Raw genomic sequence first — 22,593 nt, 5'->3', positions numbered from 1 at the left:
CAATGGGTAGGGCATTTGCCTTGCACATGGCTGACCTGGGGTTCGATTCCCAGCATCCCATATGGTCCCCCGAGCACCGCCAGGGGTAATTCCTGAGTGCAGAGCCAGGAGTGACCCCTGTGCATCGCTGGGTGTGACCCAAAAAGAAAAAAAATAAATTGACCTCTTATTCAAAAAAATAAAAGAGTGTGAGCCCCTGTGAGCACCACAGCCAGGCGTGTGTTCAGCCCCTATCATGGGACAACGTCCACAACAATGGGGGAGGGGGGCGCCAGAGCAGTGGTCCAGTGGGTGCAGCACTTGCCTTACCTGCAGGGGACCTGGGTTGATCCCTGGCACCCCACATGGTCCCTCAGCCCACCAGGAGAGATCCCTGAGTGCAGAGCCAGGAGTAAGCTCTGCGCACCGCTGGAAGTAACCCCAAACTTCCCCCCCCACACACACACACACATACAGGAGGGAAAAAAATAAAACAGGCTGCAGGCTGGAAGCCATGTTATGTTTCGGGGCACTCTCGGCTCAGTGCTCAGGGATTCATACTGGTTGGGGGTGTTGCCCCACCCTTGGGGTCTCTATCATCATCACTATCACAGCTACTATTTTTGCCACGAGGACCGTGTTCAGAGGCTCATGTCCCCTACAGGGCCCGGGAGAGAGAGCTCCATGGGCTAGAGCACGAGCCTTGCAGTGAGGAGGACCGGGTTGGCTCCCCAACATTTACACGGTCCCCTGAGCACCACCGGGAATGAGCCCGGAGCACAGAGCTGGGAGTAGCCCCTGAGCAGGGATGGGCAGCTGCCAGATAAAATAAATAACACACGCGACACAGAATACACACGTTTTTCTTTTCCTTTTTAATAGGGGGTTGAGTTTAGAAGCAAGATGGGGGTCTTCCTGGTGCTAGAAATAAAGAAGAAAACTGGGGCTGGAGCGATAGCACAGTGGGTAGGGCGTCTGCCTCGCACGCGGCCAACCTGGGTTCGATTCCCAGCATCCCATAGGGTCCCCTGAGCACCGCCAGGAGTAATTCCTGAGTGCAGAGCCAGGAGTAACCCCTGTGCATTGCTGGGTGTGACCCAAAAAGCAAAAAAAACAAAACAAAAAAAAAGAAAAAGAAAAAGAAAACTGGAGAAAGCTACAAGGTGGAGAGGGTTACACAGGCCCTGGGGGATGCAGGAGGACCCCGAGACACAGGTTTCTCACCAACCCAGGATCAGACCGAGGGCCGAGGGCCCTGGCCGTGGGGAGCTGAGGTGAAGGTTGAGCACAGAGCTGGGGCGGCGAAGGGGTACCGAGCCAGAGCACACCTCACCTGCTGGCCCCGCAGGGTGGCGTAAAGGCAAAGCACGGCCAGGGGCGGGGAGGCGGGGCTGTCCAGGGCCTGTGGCGCGGAGGGCTGGAGCACAGGCTCTGCACAGGGGGGCCCCAGGCTTGATCCCCAGGACTGCACGCTCCCTCGGGCACCGCCAGGGGTCGCCCTCTCGTGCTTCCCCACGTAAGTCAGGAGAGAGCAGAGTCCTCACAAAGGACAGGGAGGCTGGACACGGACCAAACTCTGTGCAAGAGCTGCCTGGAGTATTTGGTGAATTAAAAGCTCCCGAAACCTGCGGAACCTGTAAGACCGGTGGCAGCCCAAGCCCGCCCCACGGGTACCTGTGGGCCTCATAGGCAGGAGAAACAGTCCCAGACCCTCCCCTGGTGATGCTGCCCCAAGGGGACATTTCCCCCTCGTCCTCTGCGTGCCTCCTCCCCACCCTGGGGACAGTGGGGGCCTGTGCAGGGGAGAACTCGGGGAAGTTTGGGTTACTCTTTTTTTTTTCTCTTCGTTTTTTGGTTTTGAGGGCCACGTTCAGGGTTGTCAGGGGTCACTCCTGAAGGTCCTCAGGGGACCCCGTGGCAGTGAGGATTGAACCCGGGCCTCCGGCAGGCTCAGCGCACTGTTTATCTCCCGGTCAGGAAGGCTCCGTGAGGAAGGGAAGACGCCTCCGTGCTCGTCTCCTCAGCCGTGTAGTGAACCTTCGAGGCTGCTGGAAGATCAAAGGAGACGCACCTGAACTACAGGTAATGCTCGCAGAGAACCTAGGGCCGCAGGATAAAGCCCAGGTAATTCCTGCAGAGAACCGAGTCCTGGGGTGAGTCAGCTTTAAAGGTCCAGAGCTCAAAGAAGAAAGCACTTAAAACAGAAATAGACATGACAGGGGCCTGGGTGGGGCTCCCACTGGGAACGCGTGGGTTCGGCCCACAGCACAGACATCACAGAAAGAACAGGATGTTATGAAAAAAGAACTGGCACCTTAACAGCACCACCAGGGGGACCTCTCCCCATCCACCCTAGTGGCTCTAAAGGAAAGGAGCTCTAAATGTCAAAAATGTAGACACTGCAAATTAGTCTAATATTTGGAGGGAGGGCAAGAGCAGGGGTGGGACTGAGGGTTTCACACATGCAAGGTTCATGCTCTCCACTAAGGCACAGCCCTGAGCCCACTGAAACGTTTTCTGATGTGTTTATTTGCTTGTTTGTTTTTTCTTTATCCCCTGGGGGAGCAGGTCAGAGTTCGTCCACACCCTGTGGTGTCCAGGGGGTTCGGTCAATATCCTGGTGGATGATGCGGTGCCAGAGCTGGGACCCAGGCCTCCAGCATGCACAACATGCGCACTCGCCCTCTGAGCCAGCTCCCCAGCCCCAGGGGAACGTCCTGAGCAGGAGAGGAAGAGGAACGGGGCTCTCGAGGGGAAGGCCAAGGGGCCAGGAGCCCAGGCAGAAGACAGCAGCAAAGGGGCCAGAACGAAGGCACAGCGAGTAGGGCGCTGACCCGGGATCAATCCCCAGCATCCCATACGGTCCCCGGAACACCTCCAGGAGTGATTCCTGAGTGCAGAGCCAGGAGCAACCCCTGAGCATCTCCAGGTGTGGCCCAAAGGAAATGAAACCAGACAGCAAGGTTAGCCACTGAGGCAGGAATTTGGGGGTGGCGGTTCTCGCCATCCCACCTTTGCTCGGCAAGTCTCCGTCCAGGCTCCTCTAAACAAATGGGGGGCACACTGAGAGTTGGGCAGGTAGCGGCCTCCGCCACAGACCCTGTCTGGAGTTGCATCTGCTCTGAGCCGTCTGAAACCACACAGCTTGGCCTGACAAAACCACTGAGGGCCAGGGCTATAGCTCAGTAGTAGAGCATTTGTGAGGGTCCAGGTTCAATCTCTGCAGGCACACACACACACACACACAACATACATGTGCAACACATATAGACATATGCACAAAACACACAACATACGCGACACACACATACACACATGCAACACATACCACACACAAAAAACACATGCAGCACACACATACCACGACACATGCACACATGCAACACACACACACCACACACACATATACACACTTAAAAACACTGGATTTGGGGCCAGAGCAATTGTACAGCGGGCAGGGCATTTGCCTTGCACGCAGCCGACCCAGGTTCAATCCCCGACATCCCATACAGTTACCCCAAGGACCTCCAGGAGTAATTACTGAGTGCAGAGTCAGAAGTAAACCCTGAGCCTCGCTGGGTGAGTGGGGTCCAAAAATACAAAAAGAAACAATACAAGAAAAAGTAAAATAAATTAAGTCCTGATTAAACTTTTAAAAATAGAATAAAGTCACTGGAATTGTGGGGCCGGGAAGTAGCCCAGAGAGCTCGGCGCACGGTTTGCATGGGCAGAGGTTTTGCATGCCAGAGGCCCAGGCTTGATCCCCATCACCTCTGGAGTCGCCCTCGAGCACAGGGCCAGGATTAGGCCCTGAGCACTCCAGGTACAGCCCCAAAGGGAAACCAGCAAACAAGTTGCACCTGGGAAGGGGGGGTGCCGGGTCCGAGTCCAGGCCTGAGACGTTCAGGTCTCGTGCCAGCACTGAGCTAGGAGAGCCGAGAGCGTGTGCGTTCACCTTCCCGCCTCTGTCTCAGCCTGGTGGAGGCTTGCTTGGGAAGACAACATGAGCAGATACAAGTACGTGAAATATATCAGAATGCTTTCACACCCCCTGCTCAAAGATGCCCCCCAACCTGTGCGGCTGCAGCTCCTCCTGTGCTATGCAGAGGGCACTCACCTTGCATGCGGCTGAGCTGGTTTTAATTCCTGACACCCTACCTGAACCCCAAATATATATATATTTTTTGCTTTCTGGGTCACACCCGGCTATGCACAGGGGTTACTCCTGGCTCTGCACTCAGGAATTACCCCTGGCGGTGCTCAGGGGACCATAATGGGATGCTGGGAATCGAACGCCCTATCCTCTGTGCTATCACTCCAGCCCCCTGAGCCCCAAATCTTGCTAGGAGAGATCCTGAGCACTATCAGGTCTGGCCCCAAACTACCCAACAAAGAGCAGCTCCTCCGTGAAAGCCAGGCCTGCCAGTGTGGGCCACGCCCCCTCACCAGGCACCCGCCCCACAGCGGGATGAACAAGGACAGATAACCAGCCAATCAACTAATAACCTTGGGACACCCGAGGCCCGAGGGGAACCCTCCTGGAAGGACGCTGCTCTCTCTGCCCCTGGATCTGAGGGGGATGGAGACCCCATTCCCACATTTCCTCCCCCTCCCACACAGGGTGTGGCCTCCTGTGACGAAAACTCACTGAGTTCACTTGGACAATGCCAAGGGGTGGACGCTTCCATGTGCACGCATGTACACATACATACTTGTGTGCACACACACAATCACACACGCAGGATCACACACATCCTGAGCTGTTCTAGGGGTCGGCAGAGTCTGCCTGGGTCCCGTATTTCAGTGTCAGGTGTGGCCCCTGGGGGCCTGAGGAGGTCCAAGCTACACAGAAGCAATGGGGCCGGGGGCGGGGGGCATGGCTCAGGTCCCAGCAGGCTTTGGGAACCCTTTCCCTCTCCCTCCCTGAGCACCCCACTTCCATCCCTGCTTCTCACCCATCCCCCCTTTTTCCCGGTCCCTTCCCAGCTCACCTGAAGGGATCACCTGGTGCTCCAGGTACCTGTGTGGGCGCCCCCTGTCCAGGCTGGTTCCGGCCCGTCGGGGTTATTCATGTTCTCATAAGAGTCAGCATCTGGCCGGGGACACCAAGGGGGAGACATGGAGGCTGGCAGCAGGCCGTGGGGCGCAGCCCCGCGCACAACGGGCGGCAGCAGTAGGAGCACCCACCTTCCTCATGACTGGGACCAGGCTGGCCCCGCACGGAGCGGAGCTGGGGGGTTGCGTACAGGATCCCTCTCATATCCTCATAGGACCGGGACCCTGCTTGGACAGGGGTGGGGAGCAGAAGGCCAGGGGCGTGGGGCAGGGCAGAGCAGCTGGGACACGGGCGCCCTCTGGGAAGGGGTGAGGAGGGTCGGGGTCCTCGTGAGTGAGGGGCTGAGGTTGGGTTTGGGTTACGTCAGAAAAAGGGTCAAGAGCAACACCGGGGGCTCGGAGGCAACTTGCAGGGGTTGAGTGCTCGTCTGCCACCCACAAAGCCCCAAGTTTGATTCCCGTCACTCCTGCCCCTCACAACACCACAGGAGTGAGTGGCCATGGGGGTTCCCAGAGCTGCCAAGCAGAGCCCTAGTCATCATCCCTGTTTAAAACAGTTTGGGGGGCTGGAGCGATAGCACAGCAGGTAGGGTGTTTGCCTTGCACGCGGCTGACCCGGGTTCAATTCCCAGCATCCCATATGGTCCCCCGAGCACCACCAGGAGTAATTCCTGAGTGCAGAGCCAGGAGTAACCCCTGTGCATTGCCGGGTGTGACCCAAAAAGCAAAAACAAAAAAAAACAAAAAAAAAAGTTTGGGGCCTGGAGTGATAGCACAGCAGGTAGGGTGTTTGCCTTGCACGCAGCCGACCCGGGTTCGATTCCCAGCATCCCATATGGTCCCCCAAGCACCACCAGGAGTAATTCCTGAGTGGAGAGCCAGGAGGAACCCCTGTGCAATGCCGGGTGTGACCAAAAAAAAAAAATTTGAGGGGCCAGAGCGATAGTCTAGTGGGTGGGACATATGGTTGACCTGGGTTTGACTTCTGGTACCCCATATAATTCTCCAAGCCCACCAGGAGTGACGCCAGAGCACAGAGCAACCACCATTTGTGGCCCAAAACAAAATAATAATAATAATAATAATAATACATTTTAAACATATCTCTCTGGACTGGAGATTTAGCACAGCACATAGGGTGGAGACCTGCAAGCAGTCAAACTGGTTTCAGTCCCTGGCACCAGATATGGTCCCCCAAGCAGTGCCAGGAGTGATCCCTGAGTGCAGGAGTAAGCCCTGAGCACTGCCAGGTGTGGCCCCAAAACAAAACAAAAAACAAAGTCTAGGAGAGTTGGTGCAAAGAGCTGAGCATATCCACTGCATACAAAACGCCTGGATTTGACCCCGGGCACCCACGGTCCCCCAAGTTTCACTGGGAATGGTCCCCAAGCACAGAGACAGAAGTAGTCCAGGAGTACTGCCTGGTGTGCCAGTTTCCCCCCACCTACCCCAAGGAAGGGGGGAAAGCTGAAGACTGTGATTGTGATTTGGAACACTGTATGCGTGAAATCCCATCATTAATACTATTGTAGGAACCGGAGCTATTGTGCAGCGGGGGAGGCATTTGCCTTGCAAGGACCAACCTAGGTTTGATCCCCAACATCCCATATGGTCCCCCAAGCCTGCCAGGAGTGATCTCTGAGTGCAGAGCCAGGAGAAAGCCCTAAGTACCGCTGGCTATGGCCCCACAAACAACAACAACAAAAAACCATATTGTAGATCATGATGCCTAAAATAAAATTTAAATTCAAAATTCTGAGGGCTAGAGAGACAGTCCAGTAAGTAAGGCATTTGCCTTGCACATGGCCCACACAAGTTCCATCCCCGGCACCATACATGGTCCCTTGGGTCCCAGCAGGAGTGACCCCTGAGCACAGAGCCAGAAGTAAGTCCTGAGCACTGCCAGGTGTGGTTCAAAATCAAAAGAAAAAATTTTTTTTTGTCTTTTGGGTCACACCTGGTGATGCACAGGGGTTACTCCTGGCTCATGCACTCAGGAATCACTCCTGGTGGTGCTCAGGGGACCATATGGGATGCTGAGAATCGAACCTGGGTCAGACGCATGCGAGGCAAATGCCCTACCTGCTGTGCTATCACTCCAGCCCCAACAAAAGAAAAACAATTCTTTTTCTTTTTGGGTCACACCCAGCAGTGCACAGGGGTTACTCCTGGCTCTGCACTCAGGAATTACTCCTGGCGGTGCTCAGGGGACCATATGGGATGCTGGGAATCGAACCTGGGTCGGCTGCGTGCAAGGCAAACGCCCTACCCACTGTGTTATTGCTCAAGCCCCAATTTAAAAATTTTAAAAAGAAAAATTAAAAATGTAGAACTTGAAGGAGGGTCAGGACAATGGAGGAAAGGGTGGGGCCCGTCTCTTGCATGTGGGAGGCCTACAGCTCAGTCCCTGGCACCACCCAGTGTAGTCTTGGTACTCCCAGGACATCCCCTGGGGTCGTCACCAAAAATATAAGAACTATAAGGAGTTAAAGTGAGTCATAGGAGATTGTAGAGGGGCCGGAGCAATGGTACAGCACGTAGGGCGTTTGCCTGTGTTTGATCCCCAGCAGCCCATATGGCCCCTCAAGCCGCTGGGAGTGATCTCTGAGCACAGAGTAAGCCCTGAGCACCGCTGGGAGTGGCCCCCCAAAACAAAAATATAAAAGGAGGTTGTAGAGAGCTGGGTCAGCTGAGGTCTGTTTGGCCACTGGGGTGGGTCCCCCAAGGTCAAAGTTGGCAGGAATTGGAACAGACAGCTCTGGCCACAGTGAGGGGCTGGTGAGCGTTAGGTGTGGATGGAGCTGGGATGCGGAGGTTAGTGTTGGGAGCCAAGTCTAAAGTCTGGACCAGGGCCAGAGTCAAGGTCATGATAAGGCCTGGGGGCAGAGCAGAGGCCTGGTGAGCCCAGTGTAGGCCTGGTGGGCAGGTGCAGGTATTTCTTACCAAGGGAGGTTGCCTCGCAGCTGGGGTCCCAGCCTGCCCCATGGGGGCTCAGGAAATCTGGAGAAAGAAGAGAGAAGTCACTATTCTTCCTGATTTCCAGGGTTCACCCTGCCCCACCCCTTACATACTAGACTGTCATACACACCCATTTTCCTGGCCACAGGCTGGCTCAGCGCCTCCTCCTCGTTCTCATAAGACTCAGCTGCTGCAAGCAAAGGAACTCTGGGGCACCGTTCCTGCACGGCCCCGCGGGTCAGCCCGTCCCCAGGATCCCCAAAGGACAACCAATTACCGTTGGAGAAGGAGTCTTCATACTCAGGATCCAAGGCCTGGTCCTCTGGGTGCTCATATCCACTGCCATCTGGTGGAGAAGGCGGTTCCAGCAGGGCCACCAGGGGCGTTGGGGACGTTGGGAGATGGGGGGTGGGGTGGGGGGAAGGTCAGGCTTACCCCGGGACAGCTGGTCTGGTCCAAGGTTCGAGTCATTCTCGTAGAACTCAGAGCCCTCCTCGCTGTCTGGCTCCTCGTAGTTCTCCCCGTCCTCATCAGGGCCTAGGGTTGGAGGGACGCAGGAGAGAGCCGAGTTACAGCCACCCTTCCCCGGGTGCCAGTCCACATGTCCCGTCCACTGGCCGCTTCAACACCCGAGTGTGGGGAAAGGCCGACCCCGAGTCACCGGCGGCTGGCGCGCTCCGCGCCCCCGTACCTCTAGCCTGCTGGTCGTCATTGTACGGGGTTCCGTGGACCGGAACGGCGGCCCCCAGGCCTGCTTCCCACCGCCTGGCGCGCCCTGGCGGAAGGAGCAGGGTAGGGGCAGGTAAGAAGAGATGGGAACTGCCAACGATGCGGGTATGCCCTCACGTTCTGGTCCAGGTTGGTACCCAGGGGGCGGGGCCTAAGTCTAGGGGCGTGGTCTGGGCGGGGCTATGGGTTTGGGGATGGAGCTACTCTTCTGAGGGCGGGGTTCTTGGCTTGAAAACCCGGGGATTGGAGGGATGAGGAAGGTGGGTGGGGCTCTAGCCGAGAGGTGCTTCCTACCTGTGCCTGAAGATGTGGGAAGGGACAGCACGTTCCCGTACTGGTTCTGGGGCCCATTTGCCGCGGGAGGCGTCACTTTGAAGAACCTGGCAGAGGAAGGAGGGTTAGACTTTACGAGGCAAGGATTGGTTGGGACCGGGAGACATACTTAAGGTTCTGACCCAGCTGTGAAGTTAAAATGTGGTCCACAAGGGACCCGGATGTGGCTCCGTGGAAGAACCTAGGCTTTGTACATGCAGGGCTCTGGGTTCAGTTCTCTGCACCTCCCTCCCCAACCCAATGAGACCTCTTATAGGCAGCAGCACATGCGAAGCGCCAGGTACCAGAGTGGGGAGCTGGAGCACTTCACAGCATTACCTTCTGGTGGGATCTGTCATTCGCTTCCTTTTCCTCCTCCGGGTCAGAGCTGGTGGGATTGAAGGGAGCCTTTAGGGGAGCCGCTGCTTGGCAGGGTGAAGATTTGGGGACTCTGGGGTTACTTGGGTCAATGGGGGACATGGACGTTCAAATTCCAAGAGACTTGGGAAGTTGGGGAGGGGATTCAGGAGAAAAGGGAGCAGGATGGTGTGGTCTGTGGGGAAAGTCCGGGAGAGCAGAGGGGAGTCACAGCCATGTGAGGGCTCTCCTGGGGACGACGGGTCGGATTTGGGCAGAGCAGCTGGAGGACTTGGCTCACCTTTGCGAAGATGAAGCAAACCCACCAGGGAGCCAAGGCAGAAGATCAAATAAACCAGAGTCACTGCAGGAACTTTCCAGCCTCCCATCCTCAGCAGCCAATGCCATACTGCTAGGGGGACAGAGACGCAGACTGGCATCTAACTTCTGCCCTCAAGACCTCAAAGCAGGGCTGGAGCGATAGCACAGCGGGTAGGGCATTTGCCTTGCATGCGGCCGACCCCGGTTCGATTCCCAGCATCCCCTATGGTCCACCCAGCACTGCCGGGAGTAATTCCTGAGTACAGAGCCAGGAGTGACGCCTGTGCATCGCTTGGGTGTGACCCAAAAAAGCAAAAAAAAAAAAAAAAAAAAGACCTCAAAGGGCCATGAACCTGTGAGGGACAACACACAGATCCCCGAAGTCTCAAGCTATAAGAGAGTCTCTGTTCCCTCCCCCTGAAGACAGGGACGTGACAGGCCCAGCATGGGATTTAGGAGCACACGCTGACCTGCTCCCTGCGGTTCAGGGAAGTTCTGGTGAAAGCGAAGCAGAGGTAACTTCTCCAATGAGAGGTGGATGCAGCGATGTGCTGAGATAAATTCTTTTCTTTTTCCTTTTTGGGTCTCACTTGGCAATGCTCAGGGGTTACTCCTGGCTTTGCACTCAGGAATTACTCCTAGCGGTGCTCAGGGGACCATATGGGATGCTGGGAATGGAACCCGGGTCGGCCGCGTGCAAGGCAAACTCTCTACCCGCTGTGCTATCACTCCAGCCCCATGCTGAGATAAATTCTAAGTGCAAATTGAGGCTACGTTTGAGAACTGTGGTTAGGAGCAGGCATGAGAGGACTGTGTCATCATGGGACACAGAGAGGAGCAGGCCAACAAGACCAATTTGATGGCTGGGGAGTTGGCGGGGGCGGGGGCGGGGGGACAGGAAGTATGGTCAGGTTCTGTGGAGGCATCTGGACAGGAAGTGTGTCCTTCCCTCCAGACCACCCAGAAGACTGTGCTTGGGGAAGATACTGACTCTGATTTTCTACTGGCTGGGCTTACAGAGACCCTGGGACATCAATGGGCAGCTCCCAGGGGTGGCGGGAGTGCAAGGGGGGGCACTCTGGGACCTGGAATCAAATCACTATGGCACAGTGGCCCGGGGAGCTATGGCGTAGAAGAGGCCCACTAGCGAGAATGAAGACAAGGATGGAAGACAGAGGCCAGGGATGAGAGCTCTGGGCTCGCACCCCAGGACTCGCGGGGAGAAAGGAAACATCACCAGTGGCAGTAGAAGGACCTGCCATGGAAAGAAGATCAAGGAAATGGGGCTGGAGCGATAGCACAGCAGGTAGGGCGTTTGCCTTGCACGCGGCCGACCCAGGTTCGATTCCCAGCATACCATATGGTCCCCTGTGCACCGCCAGGAGTAATTCCTGAGTGCAGAGCCAGGAACAACCCCTAAGCATCGCCAGGTGTGACCCAAAAAGCAAGGAAAGCAGGGAGGCAAGGGAGTCAGTGTTCTGGGTTGTAGGGAGCCATCTTACAAAGTCTGGCTCTTATCGTCTAGTCAACCGGTGGCTGCTTGGGATTCCTGTGATCTTATCATTTCACCATTTGTCTCACTAGCCAAAGGCCATGCCTGATCAACATTCTACTACTGTTCCTATGGGGGTCCAAGCATGCATACCACCCCCCTCCCACCAAGAGGTATAAGTATTGTAACTGCTGTGAATAAACTCTCTTTCTCTCTCTCCTCCTCCTTCTGGCTCTGCGTCTGTTCATTCGGTTACGTCCCCTCCTTAGCCCCACGAGGGGTCCTCCCTGCGGGACAGGATGGGACCCCACACTGGGTCGAGGTGGGGGTTCAGAATGGAGCTGGTACTAGAGCCCAAAGGTTGGAATCCAAAATTGACCGGCTTCGCTGTTCTTCCCAGGAGCCGCCTTCCCCCTGCCCCGCTGATGTCCCATGATTGGGACTGACCTGACGGGGCTGTGACATTCAGCTGCATGCTGATGGTCCTGTTGCCAAGGTTGCAGTGGTATATGCCCGCGTGCTGGGCTCTGGCCTGGGGCAGGGAGAGGACAGCTCCTCCCCGGACGGTGACCAGGGCCCACTTCTCCATGTCTGCGCCATCCTCCCTGACCGTCAGACTCAGCAATGAGACTTTCGACCTCTTGGGGTGATAGCGGGTCCAGGAGATGGGGGTCCCAGAGTCTGGGGCCACCGCACAAGGCAGCCAGAGTGTGGAGCCAGGAGCCACGGTGAGGTCTGGGGAGGCAGAACCAGGACTGTAAGTCCCCTAGAGTCTCCATCACTGCCCTGGGCCTCCACTTGTGGCGGCCCCCGGCCCTTTACCTTGGCTCTGGTTTGAACGGAGTCTCGGTGGAATACACATGGTGTCTGTCCTCCGGATTACACCGTCATCTCTGTACCACACGTACAGCTGGGAGCTTGGGGCACGGCCAGAGGAGGATCCATTCCCCACCCTGTCGCATCCTGGGCCATACAGGTCTGAAATATCCCACCGGAACAGCTCACCTGGGCAGAGAGCAGGGCCAGATCCAGAGACATCCAGGACACAGAGACCCAGGAAGGCAGAGAGTCAGATGGCAGAGGGAAGGCCTGAGGCCCGTGTTTTCCAAGCAGAAGCCCCTGGTTCAGTCCCTGGCACTGCACTGTCCCCAAGGCATCCAAGGGAGCAACCTCCATGCACCATCAGGTGTCACCCCAAACAAGAAAGAGAGGAAAGTTTTTTTTGGGGGGGCCCCCTTAAACTCTCAGCCCTGGCCCCTCCCCCAGGCCCTTAGTAGCTGCTGGACTCCACCCCCAGCACCAGGCCCCATCCAGGCCCTCACCGCTGCCCTCCACGCTGACGGTCCAGCCAGACTGCCAGGCCTGCTGGGAAGGGGGGGCCCTGGAGCACAGGTGGAAGCCCCCCATCTCCGCCGAGACATTGGTGCTGAACATCCAGAGGCCCTGGGGCCCCTTCTCCACCCCCACGTTCAGTGACCCTCGGTTCAGCTGCAGGAAGGGTTTGTCCTCCCGGTACCAGGCCAGGTCCTCAGGGGGACCGTCGAGGGGGTCTCTAAGGCACGGCAGCACAGCATCGTCTCCCTCTGTGGAGAAGGAGAGCAGCAGGAGCCCCAAGCCCGGGTCACACCCGCCTCCCTCCGGGTTATCGACCCGAGACCCCACCAGCGGGGAGCAGATAAGCCCCCCCACCCCGAGTCCTTCCAGCCCCTCGCCGGATTTTGTGAGCAAGCCCACGGCGGCTCTGGCCGGGGAGTTTCTCGGCCCCGAGCCCATTTTTCCAGCCTCAGTGCCTTCCATTCGTCTCTTCCGGTCATACCTGTAACCTGCACCAGCCGTGGCTCCTGGGGTCTCGCCGCCACGGGCGTGAGGAAGAGCAGGAAGGAGAGGAGACGCGGCGTGGCCATGCCGGACTGCCCGGGACACCCCAGCTCCGCGGCGCAGGGGATGCTGGGGCGGGCGGGGGCCGGGGGCACTGAAGCATGGGCGTCTGTGGGGGTGGCGGGCAGTCCCTTCAGGGAGGAAGGGGTGGTCACGCCTCAGGCTCCCTTCTCCCTGCACCCCTCAGACCCTCAGACCCATCAAGCTTGCCCCCTTCCTGTACCTCAAAAGAATTTCCATCCCAGCCCTTGCCACCAGGCGAAACGTCCCCATTGGTGCATCTGTGTGGTCGCTTTCGGTTCCCTCCATGGGACAGAGACCTTGTCTTGTTGGCCGCTGTTGCAAGCTCCCGCCCCCCCCCCGCCCTAGAACTGTGCCAGGCACACCAGAGGGGCCCAGGAAACACTGCTGAGTGAACAGGTCCACTTTGGCATGCGCCCTCTTTCTTTCTTTACTTCCTCTCTGCACTCCAGACTCTCCCATTTCCCTTCGCACATGCTCCCCATTCATCCGCTCAACCGCTGTCTCTTCCCCTTCCAGCTCCAGCCACCACCCAGTTCCCACACTCCAGGCTCCAGCCGAGCTGCGTTAGAATTCTCCACCTCCTACCCTGTGAGTTTCCAAAGGAAAGCATGGGCACTCAGGACTCAGCGTTTGGTGGCCAAGAGCCATCTGCTGGCCGGCTCAGCGATGGACGGACAAAGGTTGGAGGAGCAGAAAAACAGGGACTGAGTCCCAGGCTGGTTGGTAGCACTGTGGCACTATAGCACTGTCCTCCGGTTGTTCATCAATTTGCTGGAGCAGGCACCAGTAACGTCTCTATTCCTCTCAGCCCTGAGATTTTAGCAGCCTCTCCTTACTCGTCTTTCCCAGCGATCGGAGGCTCTTTCAGGGTCAGGGGAATGAGACCTATCATTACTGTCTTTGGCATATTGAATATGCCACAGGGAGCTTGCCAGGCTCTGCCGTGCGGGTGAGATATTCTCGGTAGCTTGCCGGGCTCTCTGAGAGGGACAGAGGAATCAAACCCGGATCGGCCGAATTCAAGGCAAAAGCCCTATCCGCTGTGCTATGGCTCCAGCTCCAGGCTTGTCTGTAGTCAATTTATTTCTCTCTCCTCCACAGCCTAGTCCAACCTCTCCCTTTACAGCACAATCATAGTCTTAGTTTTGGTCCCAGTCATCATAGTTCCCTCATCCTCGTTCACACTGTAGTCCTCCTAGTCCTCATTCAGTCCCCTCTTACCCCTTACAGCATAGTCATACAGCAATCATGAAGGGTGGGGATACACATAGGTGGGGTTAAACATGGTCATGACAACAAACAGAGGTAAAGCCATTCCTAACAGGGGAAGTTCTAGAAGATTAACTCAAGGACAAAAATCTCATCTGAGGGCTCAGCACTCCAGATTGCTAGGAGATCCACTCAAGGGCGGGATTCCATCTAGGGTGTATTGCTTTCTCCTTTCCTCAGCTAGAAACCTATTTAAGCATTCATAGTAAATTTACTTCTTAATAATATTTCTGGACTGGAGCGATAGCTACCGAGAGTATCCTGCCCGCACGGCAGAGCCTGGCAAGCTCCCCATGGCATATTCAATATGCCAAAAACAGTAACGATAGGTCTCATTCCCCTGACCCTGAAAGAGCCTGCAATTATTGGGAAAGACGAGTAAGGAGAGGCTGCTAAAATCTCAGGGCTGAGAGGAATAGAGACATTACTGGTGCCCACTCAAGTAAATCGACGAAAAACGGGATGACAGTGATACAGTGATAAATGATTCACAAAAAAAAAATGATCACAAAATGTTTCCTTAGAAGAAAGTGTGTGAAGATTGTTGTATTTCACCCTGGGGCCATTAAGCTCTTGTATAAGAGATTACTAACATATTACAGATTAAGCCTGTGTGTTTGTATTTTGTTAATCGAGATTGGTTGCCTTCTGCTTTATATCCCATCCAATGTAGTGTGCTACTCCTGGTTTATCAGTGCTGTGAAGTTTGAGATGAGATTTGTGGCTGTGCACTCCAGGAATTCCAAAATTTTGGATGGGATGATACAGCTAGAGTTAAACTTTAACTGGATGGTGACTCAGACAACTCAGCCTGGCGCAAGGCCCAGAATCATTTCTGCAACTTGTTGATCTCTTTCGAGATTTACTCATGAGTCTCTAGATATGGATGGTTAATGAGCTTACTTGGCACCAGAGGCAGTTCATGGGTGAATGCCAAGACTTCCAGAAATACAGGGAGATGCGGGGAGGTAGTCCATCCTGACTCCATAAAAGCCTGGAGATTTCAGTCACAAAACCTGCAGTTTTTCAACAGATTCATTTCCGGATGAGCTTGTCCCGAGCAGTGGAGTCCAGCCGTGAGCATGGCAACGATTGTGGAATGAATAGTTTTTCAGCTGCCGGGGCTCTGTTTGGCCATGTGCTGGGATCACCCACCTCTCCTCTGGGGTGCCACTGACAACTCAGCCTGGTGCAGTGTTTGGAAGCATCTCTGCAACTTGTAGATCTCTTTCAAGATTGATTTTGAGTCTCTGGGCATGGCCCCATTACCTACTTTCACCACTCAATTCCTGTCCAAAATGATCATTTCTATCTATCATTATCATACTGGTCCCTTCTCTATCCTAAGGGCAGTTAGAATAGAGATCAGGTAGGACTTTAACATACGGACCCCTGGGTCACTGGAGCAGATGACCAAGGCAGGGAAGGATGCAGTCAAAGAGGCTGCTGGAATTATTCTGGCTGGAAAGAGAAGAATCTAGAAAGAAAAAGAGAAATATTTAAGAGAGAAAATGGACGGGACTTGGTGACTGAACTTGGTGACTGAACTTGCATGGGAGGAAAAAAAACGTCTTTCTGTTGCTGTACTTGTGTGTGGACACCGGCCCGCCCGTGGTTACCGAGGGTCCCCTGGTGCATTCCAGGCTGAATCACCTTCCCTCTTACAGCAATGGATGAACAAGGAGGGAACGGGAGCCACCAGGCTGGTGGTAATCAGTGGATGTTTATTCAAGTCTCATAGCCTTAGTTATAGAGAAATCATGAAGGTTGGGGGTAGCAATTATATATAGTTGAACATTATCATAAACAACGAAAAGATGTAAAGCCCTTCCTTCAGGGGAAGTTCTAAGAGATAATCAAGGACAAAATCTTATCTGGGTGCTCAACACTCTATATACATCCAAGGGCAGAATCCTTCTAAGGATATGTTGCTTTCTCCTTTCCTTAGCCAGTATCTATTTAAACAGTCGTCTTAAATTTACTTCTTAATAATATTTCGAGTCATTTTGTATGAACACAGTAACAGATATATTAAGCGTAAAGGGTGGTTCTTCCTGGAGACATCTAGTTATACAGTCCTCAGGCCGGGTTAGTTTTTCCTAACCCTAGCAGGGTCCTTATTTAGTTACTTCTTTTTGGGTCATGACAGTTTGTTCCATGACTGTGCTCTTAACTTACGCTTCTTATGGCACTTAGCCTGTCCCTATTCAATGCCAACGATAGCTTATGGCTTGCTCTGGGTCAATCCAAGTCCCTTGCCGGGAATCCCCTTTTGGGGTGTTGGAACTAAGGGTAACAGACTTAAGTCAAGTAAATATGATGGATGCCCAGGAGTAAATATTACTCAGAGTCAATTAACTCCCAAGTTACAAAAGCATAGCATTAACTGTCTTCCTGTGTCTGTACAAGAAGGACATTGCTCTAAAGTAAACTATGCAAAGGATATAAAGAAAAGAGAAAAGCAATATTTCACTGACATATACAAGATCCAGAGCCCTCAGAAGAATCTGACTTTACAAGTCACAGGGTCTGATTTGGGGGTGTAAGTGATTAACTGATAGGGGAAGAAGAGCACAAAGGAGAGGTTAAGGATAAACACAGGATTGGGAGTGCCTGATGGAATTGGTGTGCCTTGGGAGCACTATGGTGGGAGTAACTCAATAAGCCTAAGCTCCCTGCAAGTGGGGAGTGGGAGGGAAAAAGGACAAACCAATGTAACCCAACATCTTTCTCTTTTCCTAATTGACTTTTGTTTGGGGGCCATACCTGGTGATGCCCAGGGACTACTCCAGACTCAGTGCTTTAGGTTGCTTCCCAGGTGTGCTCAGGGGACCATGTGGTGACAGGGATCGAACCCAGGACTCCTGCATGCAAAGCACCAGCTTCTTGAGCCATCTCCCGGCCCACCACACTTCTTTTCTTTTTGGGTCACACCCCGCAATGCACACATGTTACTCCTGGTTCTCCACTCAGGAATTTCTCCTGGCAGTGCTCAGGGGACCATATGGGATGCTGGGAATCGAACCCAGGTCAGCCACATGCAAGGCAAACGCTGTGGTATGGCTCCAGCCCCCACCTCACTTCTTCTATCCAAAGGGCCCGCTTCCAGCCTGCCAGTGGACCAGGCGACAGAGAGCCCTGTCTCAGCATGAACGTGTCAGCGCGCCAGGCCCGTGAGAAAGTGAACACATCAACTGTTCCGTGGGGGCTAGGACAGCAAGCAGGCAGGTGTGGGTGAGCCGTACCCTGCCTCTGGGAAGGCCTCTCTGCGGAAGTAACGTTCAAGCTGAGGCCTGGGCCCGAAGACAGAGCCAGTGGAGTGGAACTGGGGAGAAATCCAGAAAGAAGAGTCAGAGCAAAGCCCCCTCCCCCACCTGATCGTGGGGACGGTGTGGAGGGTGGTGCTGGGAGGCAGTGTGACCATTTGCTCCCTTGGTAAAAGACCCTGCGGTGGTCTAGCAGGGGGACCGGTGGTCTAGCAGGGGGACCGCTCACTCAGGCAAGAAGATTCTGCCCTGAAGCAGGTGGGAATGAAAGAGATTTTGCTGTGTGGAAGGCACACGGGGGTCTTGCCACCTCACCCTCTCCATTCCGCAGTGCCTCGCTCGTCCCTCGCCCCCCTCCGAGTCCCCCCAACCTCACCAAGGGGAAGTGGGTGGCCTGCCAGCTGGAGGGTCCCCTGGGGTTTGCTTGAGGCAAACAGGAAGCCGCAGACCGGTGAGACAGCCTGGGAACCAGCAACTGAGAAAGCAGGTCTCCAGGGTCCCGATAGCAGGAGGGAAGGAGGGAGAGAGGGAGGCAGAGCGCAGACTGGACACATGTCACGCTGACCTCTGCTTCTCCTGCCAGTGCTCTGAGATGGATCTCAGGCCACACCCTGCGCTTTGGGGGACCTTCACTTCCCTGATGCTAAGTGGGCTGTAACCAGAACAGAGCAGCCATTCTGGGCCAATGTGGAAGAGAAAGGGCAGAGATGAGCCTTCATTTCTCAGGGTGCCTTGAAGAGCCACGGGAGTGTGGGGCACCCCTGCCCTTCAGTGATTCTCTTCTGAAAAGCAGGCCTCAGCACACTTCACGGATCACTCAGCTCTTATTCTTCTGAGATTTTATTTGTTTGCTTGTTTTTGGCTTTTTGGGTCACACCCTGGGCAATGCCCAGGGGTTACTCCTGGCGGTGCTCAGGGGACCCTATGGGATGTTGGGGATCGAACCTGGGTCAGACGCGTGCAAGGCCAATGCCCTACCTGCTATACTACCGCTCTGGCCCGTCATTTCTGATTTTAAACTCTCCTCCCTCTTTCTTCCTTGTTATTGCAGTGATGTGTGTGTAGTCTGGGTGGTGGTGGTGATGGGGTGTCACACACTTGATAGTGGTGCTCAGGGGGGGGGACACACTTTGTTATGACCCCAAAGAATGAAGCTGCTAGGACCACACTCTGACATGTGTGGCATTGCTTAGGCTTGAACTCGGGGCCTCATGCTGATAAGGCAGGCACTCTATAATGAGTTACCCTGGGCCCCCTCTCATCCCCATTTAATCTTTGCAAAAGATATTCAATGGGACTATTAGGGTCCCCGGTTTTACATGGGGTGGTGTTGGATAACATTTGGTTGTCCTTGCTCCTTCCACAGAGAGCTTAGGTTTATTGGGTTACTCCCACAACAGTGCCCCTGAGGTACACCCAATTCCACCAAGCACTAATAATCCTATATCGCTGTTCTCTTTCCTTTATGTCACTTGCATGGCTTAGCAATGGCCTTTTTTGTACAGACACAGGAAGACAGTTGGTGCTATGCTTTTGTAACATGGAAGTCAACTGACTCCAAGTAATATTTACTCCTGGGCATCCATCCTTTTTACCTGACTTAAAATCTCAGTTGCCCTTATTTTCTAACAGCCCCAAAAGGAGGGTCCTGAAAAGGGACTGGATGGACCCAGGGCAAGCTATAAGCTACCCTGGCATCGGAAAGGGAGAAGTTAAGTGCCATAAGAAGTATAATAAGTTAAGAGCACAGTCACGGAACAGATTCTGTCATGATCCAAAAAGAAGTAACTGAATAAGGACCCTGCTAGGGTTAGGAAAGACTAATCTGGCCTGGGAACTATGGTCTGGGATATATAGCGAGATGTCCCCAGGAAGAGCCAACTTTAAGTTTAATATATCTCTTACTGTGTTCATACTAAATGACTAGAAATATGATAGCACTGCCGTAGCACTGTTGTCCCATTGTCCATCGATTTGTTCGAGCGGGCACCAGTAACATCTCCATTGTGAGACTTGTTACTGTTTTTGGCACAGTACTCTGCGTTGTGAATCATTTATAACAATATAAAATTAATTATGTGCTGGGGATACAACCCTGGGTTGCCACTTGTGAGAAACGTGTCTTACCAGCTCTGCTGTCTCTCTGGTCATCTAATTGTGATTTTTTAGTTTGCACTAGTTCCCCAGTGGCTATTCATGTTGACCTCCCGATTGTGTGTATCTACCACCTGTGACACCAGTAAAATGTGTTTGTTGTGCCTCTGTCCATTTTTTTTTTTTTTTTTTTTTGCTTTTTTGGTCACACCTGGCGATGCACAGGGGTTACTCCTGGCTCTGCACTCAGGAATTACCCCTGGCCGTGCCCAGGGGACCATATGGGATGCTGGGATTTGAACCCAGGTCGGCCACGTGCAAGGCAAACGCCTTACCCGCTGTGCTATCGCTCCAGCCCCCGACCATTTTCAAATTGGGTCCAGTGAGATGTTTTGCAAACGATCACTCTGCCTGCTTTGAGAATTAACTTAAGGGGCTCTGTGAGCTGTAGGAGAGGTGATGTTGGCACTGCAGAGTAGGGAAGGGCCCACTGGGAACATTCAGCAGCTGAAGAAGTGCACAGATTTTGCAGGACACTGATGTATCTAGAATTACTTGGAGAGGCGGTTACTGGGCTTGACTGTCACCATTGTCACCATCCAAAATCGCGGAAGGCAATAAAAAAAAAAAAGAGGGGGAGCTGGAGCAATGAAGAGATTGCACAGGGGGTAGGCGACGGACCCAGGTTCGATTCCCAGCATCCCATATGGTCCCCTGAGCACCGCCAGGAGTAATTCCTGAGCGCAAAGCCAGGAGTAACCTGTGCATTGCCGGGTGTGACCCCCCCAAAAAAAATCGCTGAAGGCGAGGGGCGCCGTAGCACAGGTCGTAGGGTGCTAGCAGTGAGCGGGCAGCCTGGGTTCCATCCTCCGCATCCCATATGGACCCCGAAGCCCACCAGGAGTGATCCATGGGGGCAGAGCCAGGAGTAAGCCCTGAGCACCGCCGGGTGTGGCCCCCAGACCAACTACACGTTGGGACAGCGGTCACGGTGGATTCTAGTTTGGCCAAGGGCAGGTCCGAGCCAGGTGGAGAGGAATGCGGGGTGAGGTGGGGAGCAGGAAGCGGGGACCGGTGGAGTATCAAAGTGCGGGTGGGGACGTGGAAGTTCCTAACGCCTACGAGTGACCGCGGGAACTCGGCGCCCAGCCCTGGCCGGAGGGACCGGCCGCGAGCGCGGCGGTGCAGGAGGCAGCCGCGGAGAGGGAAGGGAGAAGGGCAGGAGCGTGGCCCCGCGGCCGGCCCGGGGGGCGTCCCGGCGGAGGCGCGATCTCAACACAACTTGCAAGGTCACGCGGGGAGACTCGGACAAAGAGCCCGGGCCCTTGACCGACAGGCGTCCTCCCGGAACAGCGCCGGCCAGTCCGGGGGCGGAAAGGGCGGGGCTGGGCCGAGGCCCGCGGGCCGACCACTCGGGAAGCCTCGGCCCAGGCTCGCCGGTGCCCCCCCCAAGCCCGCCTGGGCCTCGAGCCGTGGCCGGTCCGGAAACAGCCGAGCGGATCCGGAAACAGCCGAGCGGACCCGGAAGCGGAGGGCGCCGTCAGTAGCCCGTGCGGGAACCCGCCGTTTGCGCGGAGGCCATGGCGGCTGCGGCGCCGGCGGTGGCGGGCGAGGGCGGCCGGCGGCGGCAGCCGGGGGCCGGTACGTGGGGGCGCGGCCGTGCACGGGGGGCGGCGGGCCGGGGGCGGGGCTGAGCTCGGCGGCCGGCGGAAGGGGCGGTGAGGGGTGGGGTGTGGTGGGGGGGAGAAAAAGGACCGGGAAAGGGGCGTGGCCGCCGTAAGAGGGGCGTGGCCTAGGGGCCACCTGCGGAGGGGGCGGGGCCGGGCCCCGGCAGGTGAGGCGGGTACCGCGTGAGTGGAGGGGCGGGGTCGTGCTGCAGCCAAGAGGGGATTGGATGGCTCGAGACGAGGGCGGGGCTGTTGGCGATACAAAGCCGAGCTGGGTGGGAAGGGGCGTGGTCGGGCGGCTGGACGTGGCCAGGTGAAGGGTGGGTTGCAAGTGGAGATTTCATGACCTGCTGTGTGAGGCATGGCAAGGGGCCAGAGTCCAGTGGGCACTATCTTTGCCTTGCACGCGGCCGACCCGGGTTGGATCCCCGACATCCCATGTAGTTTCCCCAAGCACTGCCAGGAGTGATTCCTGAGTGCAGAGCCAGGAGTAAGCCCTGAGCATTGTTTGGTGTGACACCTCCCCCCGCAAAAAAAAAAAAAAAAGAGAGAGAGAGAGAGAGAGAAAGAGATGGTAAGATCTGATCCCTGTCCCCCACAGCGCTGGACGCCCAGCCCCAGGAGGGGGCAATGGCGGAGTCTGAGCCAGGGGAGCTCAGCCGACTTCGGGCCGAGCTGGCAGGTGCCCTGGCAGAGATGGAGACCATGAAGGCAGTGGCGGAGGTGAGCGAGAGCACGAAGGCGGAGGCTGTGGCTGCAGTGCAGCGGCAGTGCCAAGAAGAGGTGGCCTCGCTGCAGGCCATTCTGAAAGGTGAGTCTCCTCCCAGACTCCCCGGCAGCCCCATCAGCGGGAGAGCCCGGCAGGAAAGGGGCTGGGCCACCCGTAAGCCGGGCAGCGGGTTAGGAGCCTTGGAGCCCCGCAGGCCTCTGACCCCCTTGTAACTTGTCCAGAGGCACTGCATGTGCTCAGCCCCTCTGCTCGTGCCAGCTTCTACCTGTTCCCTCACCCAGGGTCGTTTCTCAGCCCTCACTGATGAATCAGCCTTGAAGATGAGCATCTGCTGGGTTTCTTTGAGCCTCTGGGCTACAGACTCAGCCCTCGGTCCACCCTCTCAGCTTCATTCTCTGCTTTCCTTCCTTCCCTGGCACCCCCACATCCTCAGCCCTCCCCGCCCCCCTCTCCCCCAGCGCG

General features: G+C 55.6%; 2 protein-coding genes across 3 annotated transcripts in view; one reads left to right on the top strand and one right to left on the bottom strand.

Moving 5' to 3' along the window:
- Positions 1-1,720: 1,720 nt before the first annotated feature.
- Positions 1,721-13,131, bottom strand: CD19 (CD19 molecule). Its single transcript, XM_055136404.1, has 15 exons — positions 13,020-13,131; positions 12,526-12,786; positions 12,026-12,208; positions 11,651-11,938; positions 9,692-9,802; positions 9,373-9,421; positions 9,016-9,101; positions 8,684-8,767; positions 8,428-8,529; positions 8,270-8,338; positions 8,123-8,182; positions 7,978-8,034; positions 5,167-5,259; positions 4,971-5,071; positions 1,721-2,027 (listed from the first exon to the last, which is right to left on the bottom strand). Exons 1-14 carry the CDS (start codon positions 13,105-13,107, stop codon positions 4,980-4,982), a joined length of 1,623 nt encoding a protein of 540 aa, XP_054992379.1. The 5' UTR covers positions 13,108-13,131; the 3' UTR covers positions 1,721-2,027; positions 4,971-4,979.
- A 7,731-nt stretch (positions 13,132-20,862) lies between these two features.
- RABEP2 (rabaptin, RAB GTPase binding effector protein 2) overlaps positions 20,863-22,593 on the top strand; it is a 13,116-nt gene continuing 11,385 nt past the window's right edge. The window contains exons 1-2 of one of the 2 annotated variants that reach the window (XM_004615936.2): positions 20,863-21,375; positions 22,003-22,212. In XM_004615936.2, coding sequence (XP_004615993.2) covers positions 21,315-21,375; positions 22,003-22,212 — 271 coding nt within the window. In that variant the 5' untranslated portion in view covers positions 20,863-21,314. The remainder of the gene's footprint in view (positions 21,376-22,002; positions 22,213-22,593) is intronic. The other variant, XM_055136254.1, reaches the window with a different exon arrangement.

This window comes from Sorex araneus, chromosome 4 (assembly GCF_027595985.1).
Source record: "Sorex araneus isolate mSorAra2 chromosome 4, mSorAra2.pri, whole genome shotgun sequence".
Classification (NCBI taxonomy): domain Eukaryota; kingdom Metazoa; phylum Chordata; class Mammalia; order Eulipotyphla; family Soricidae; genus Sorex; species Sorex araneus.
Note: the sequence above shows the minus strand (reverse complement) of the source record. Positions and strands in the feature narration are given on the sequence as shown.

What these genes read in the sequence shown, in the direction of transcription:
- CD19 (XM_055136404.1), bottom strand. Translation starts at nt 13,107, where the DNA reads ATGGCCACGCCGCGTCTCCTCTCCTTCCTGCTCTTCCTCACGCCCGTG. An exon ending in TCCCACATCTTCAGGCACAG is followed by an intron (nt 8,768 to 9,015) that starts GTAGGAAGCACC and finishes TCCTTCCGCCAG; the next exon opens with GGCGCGCCAGGCGGTGGGAA. An exon ending in TGAAGACTCCTTCTCCAACG is followed by an intron (nt 8,183 to 8,269) that starts GTAATTGGTTGT and finishes CTTTGCTTGCAG; the next exon opens with CAGCTGAGTCTTATGAGAAC.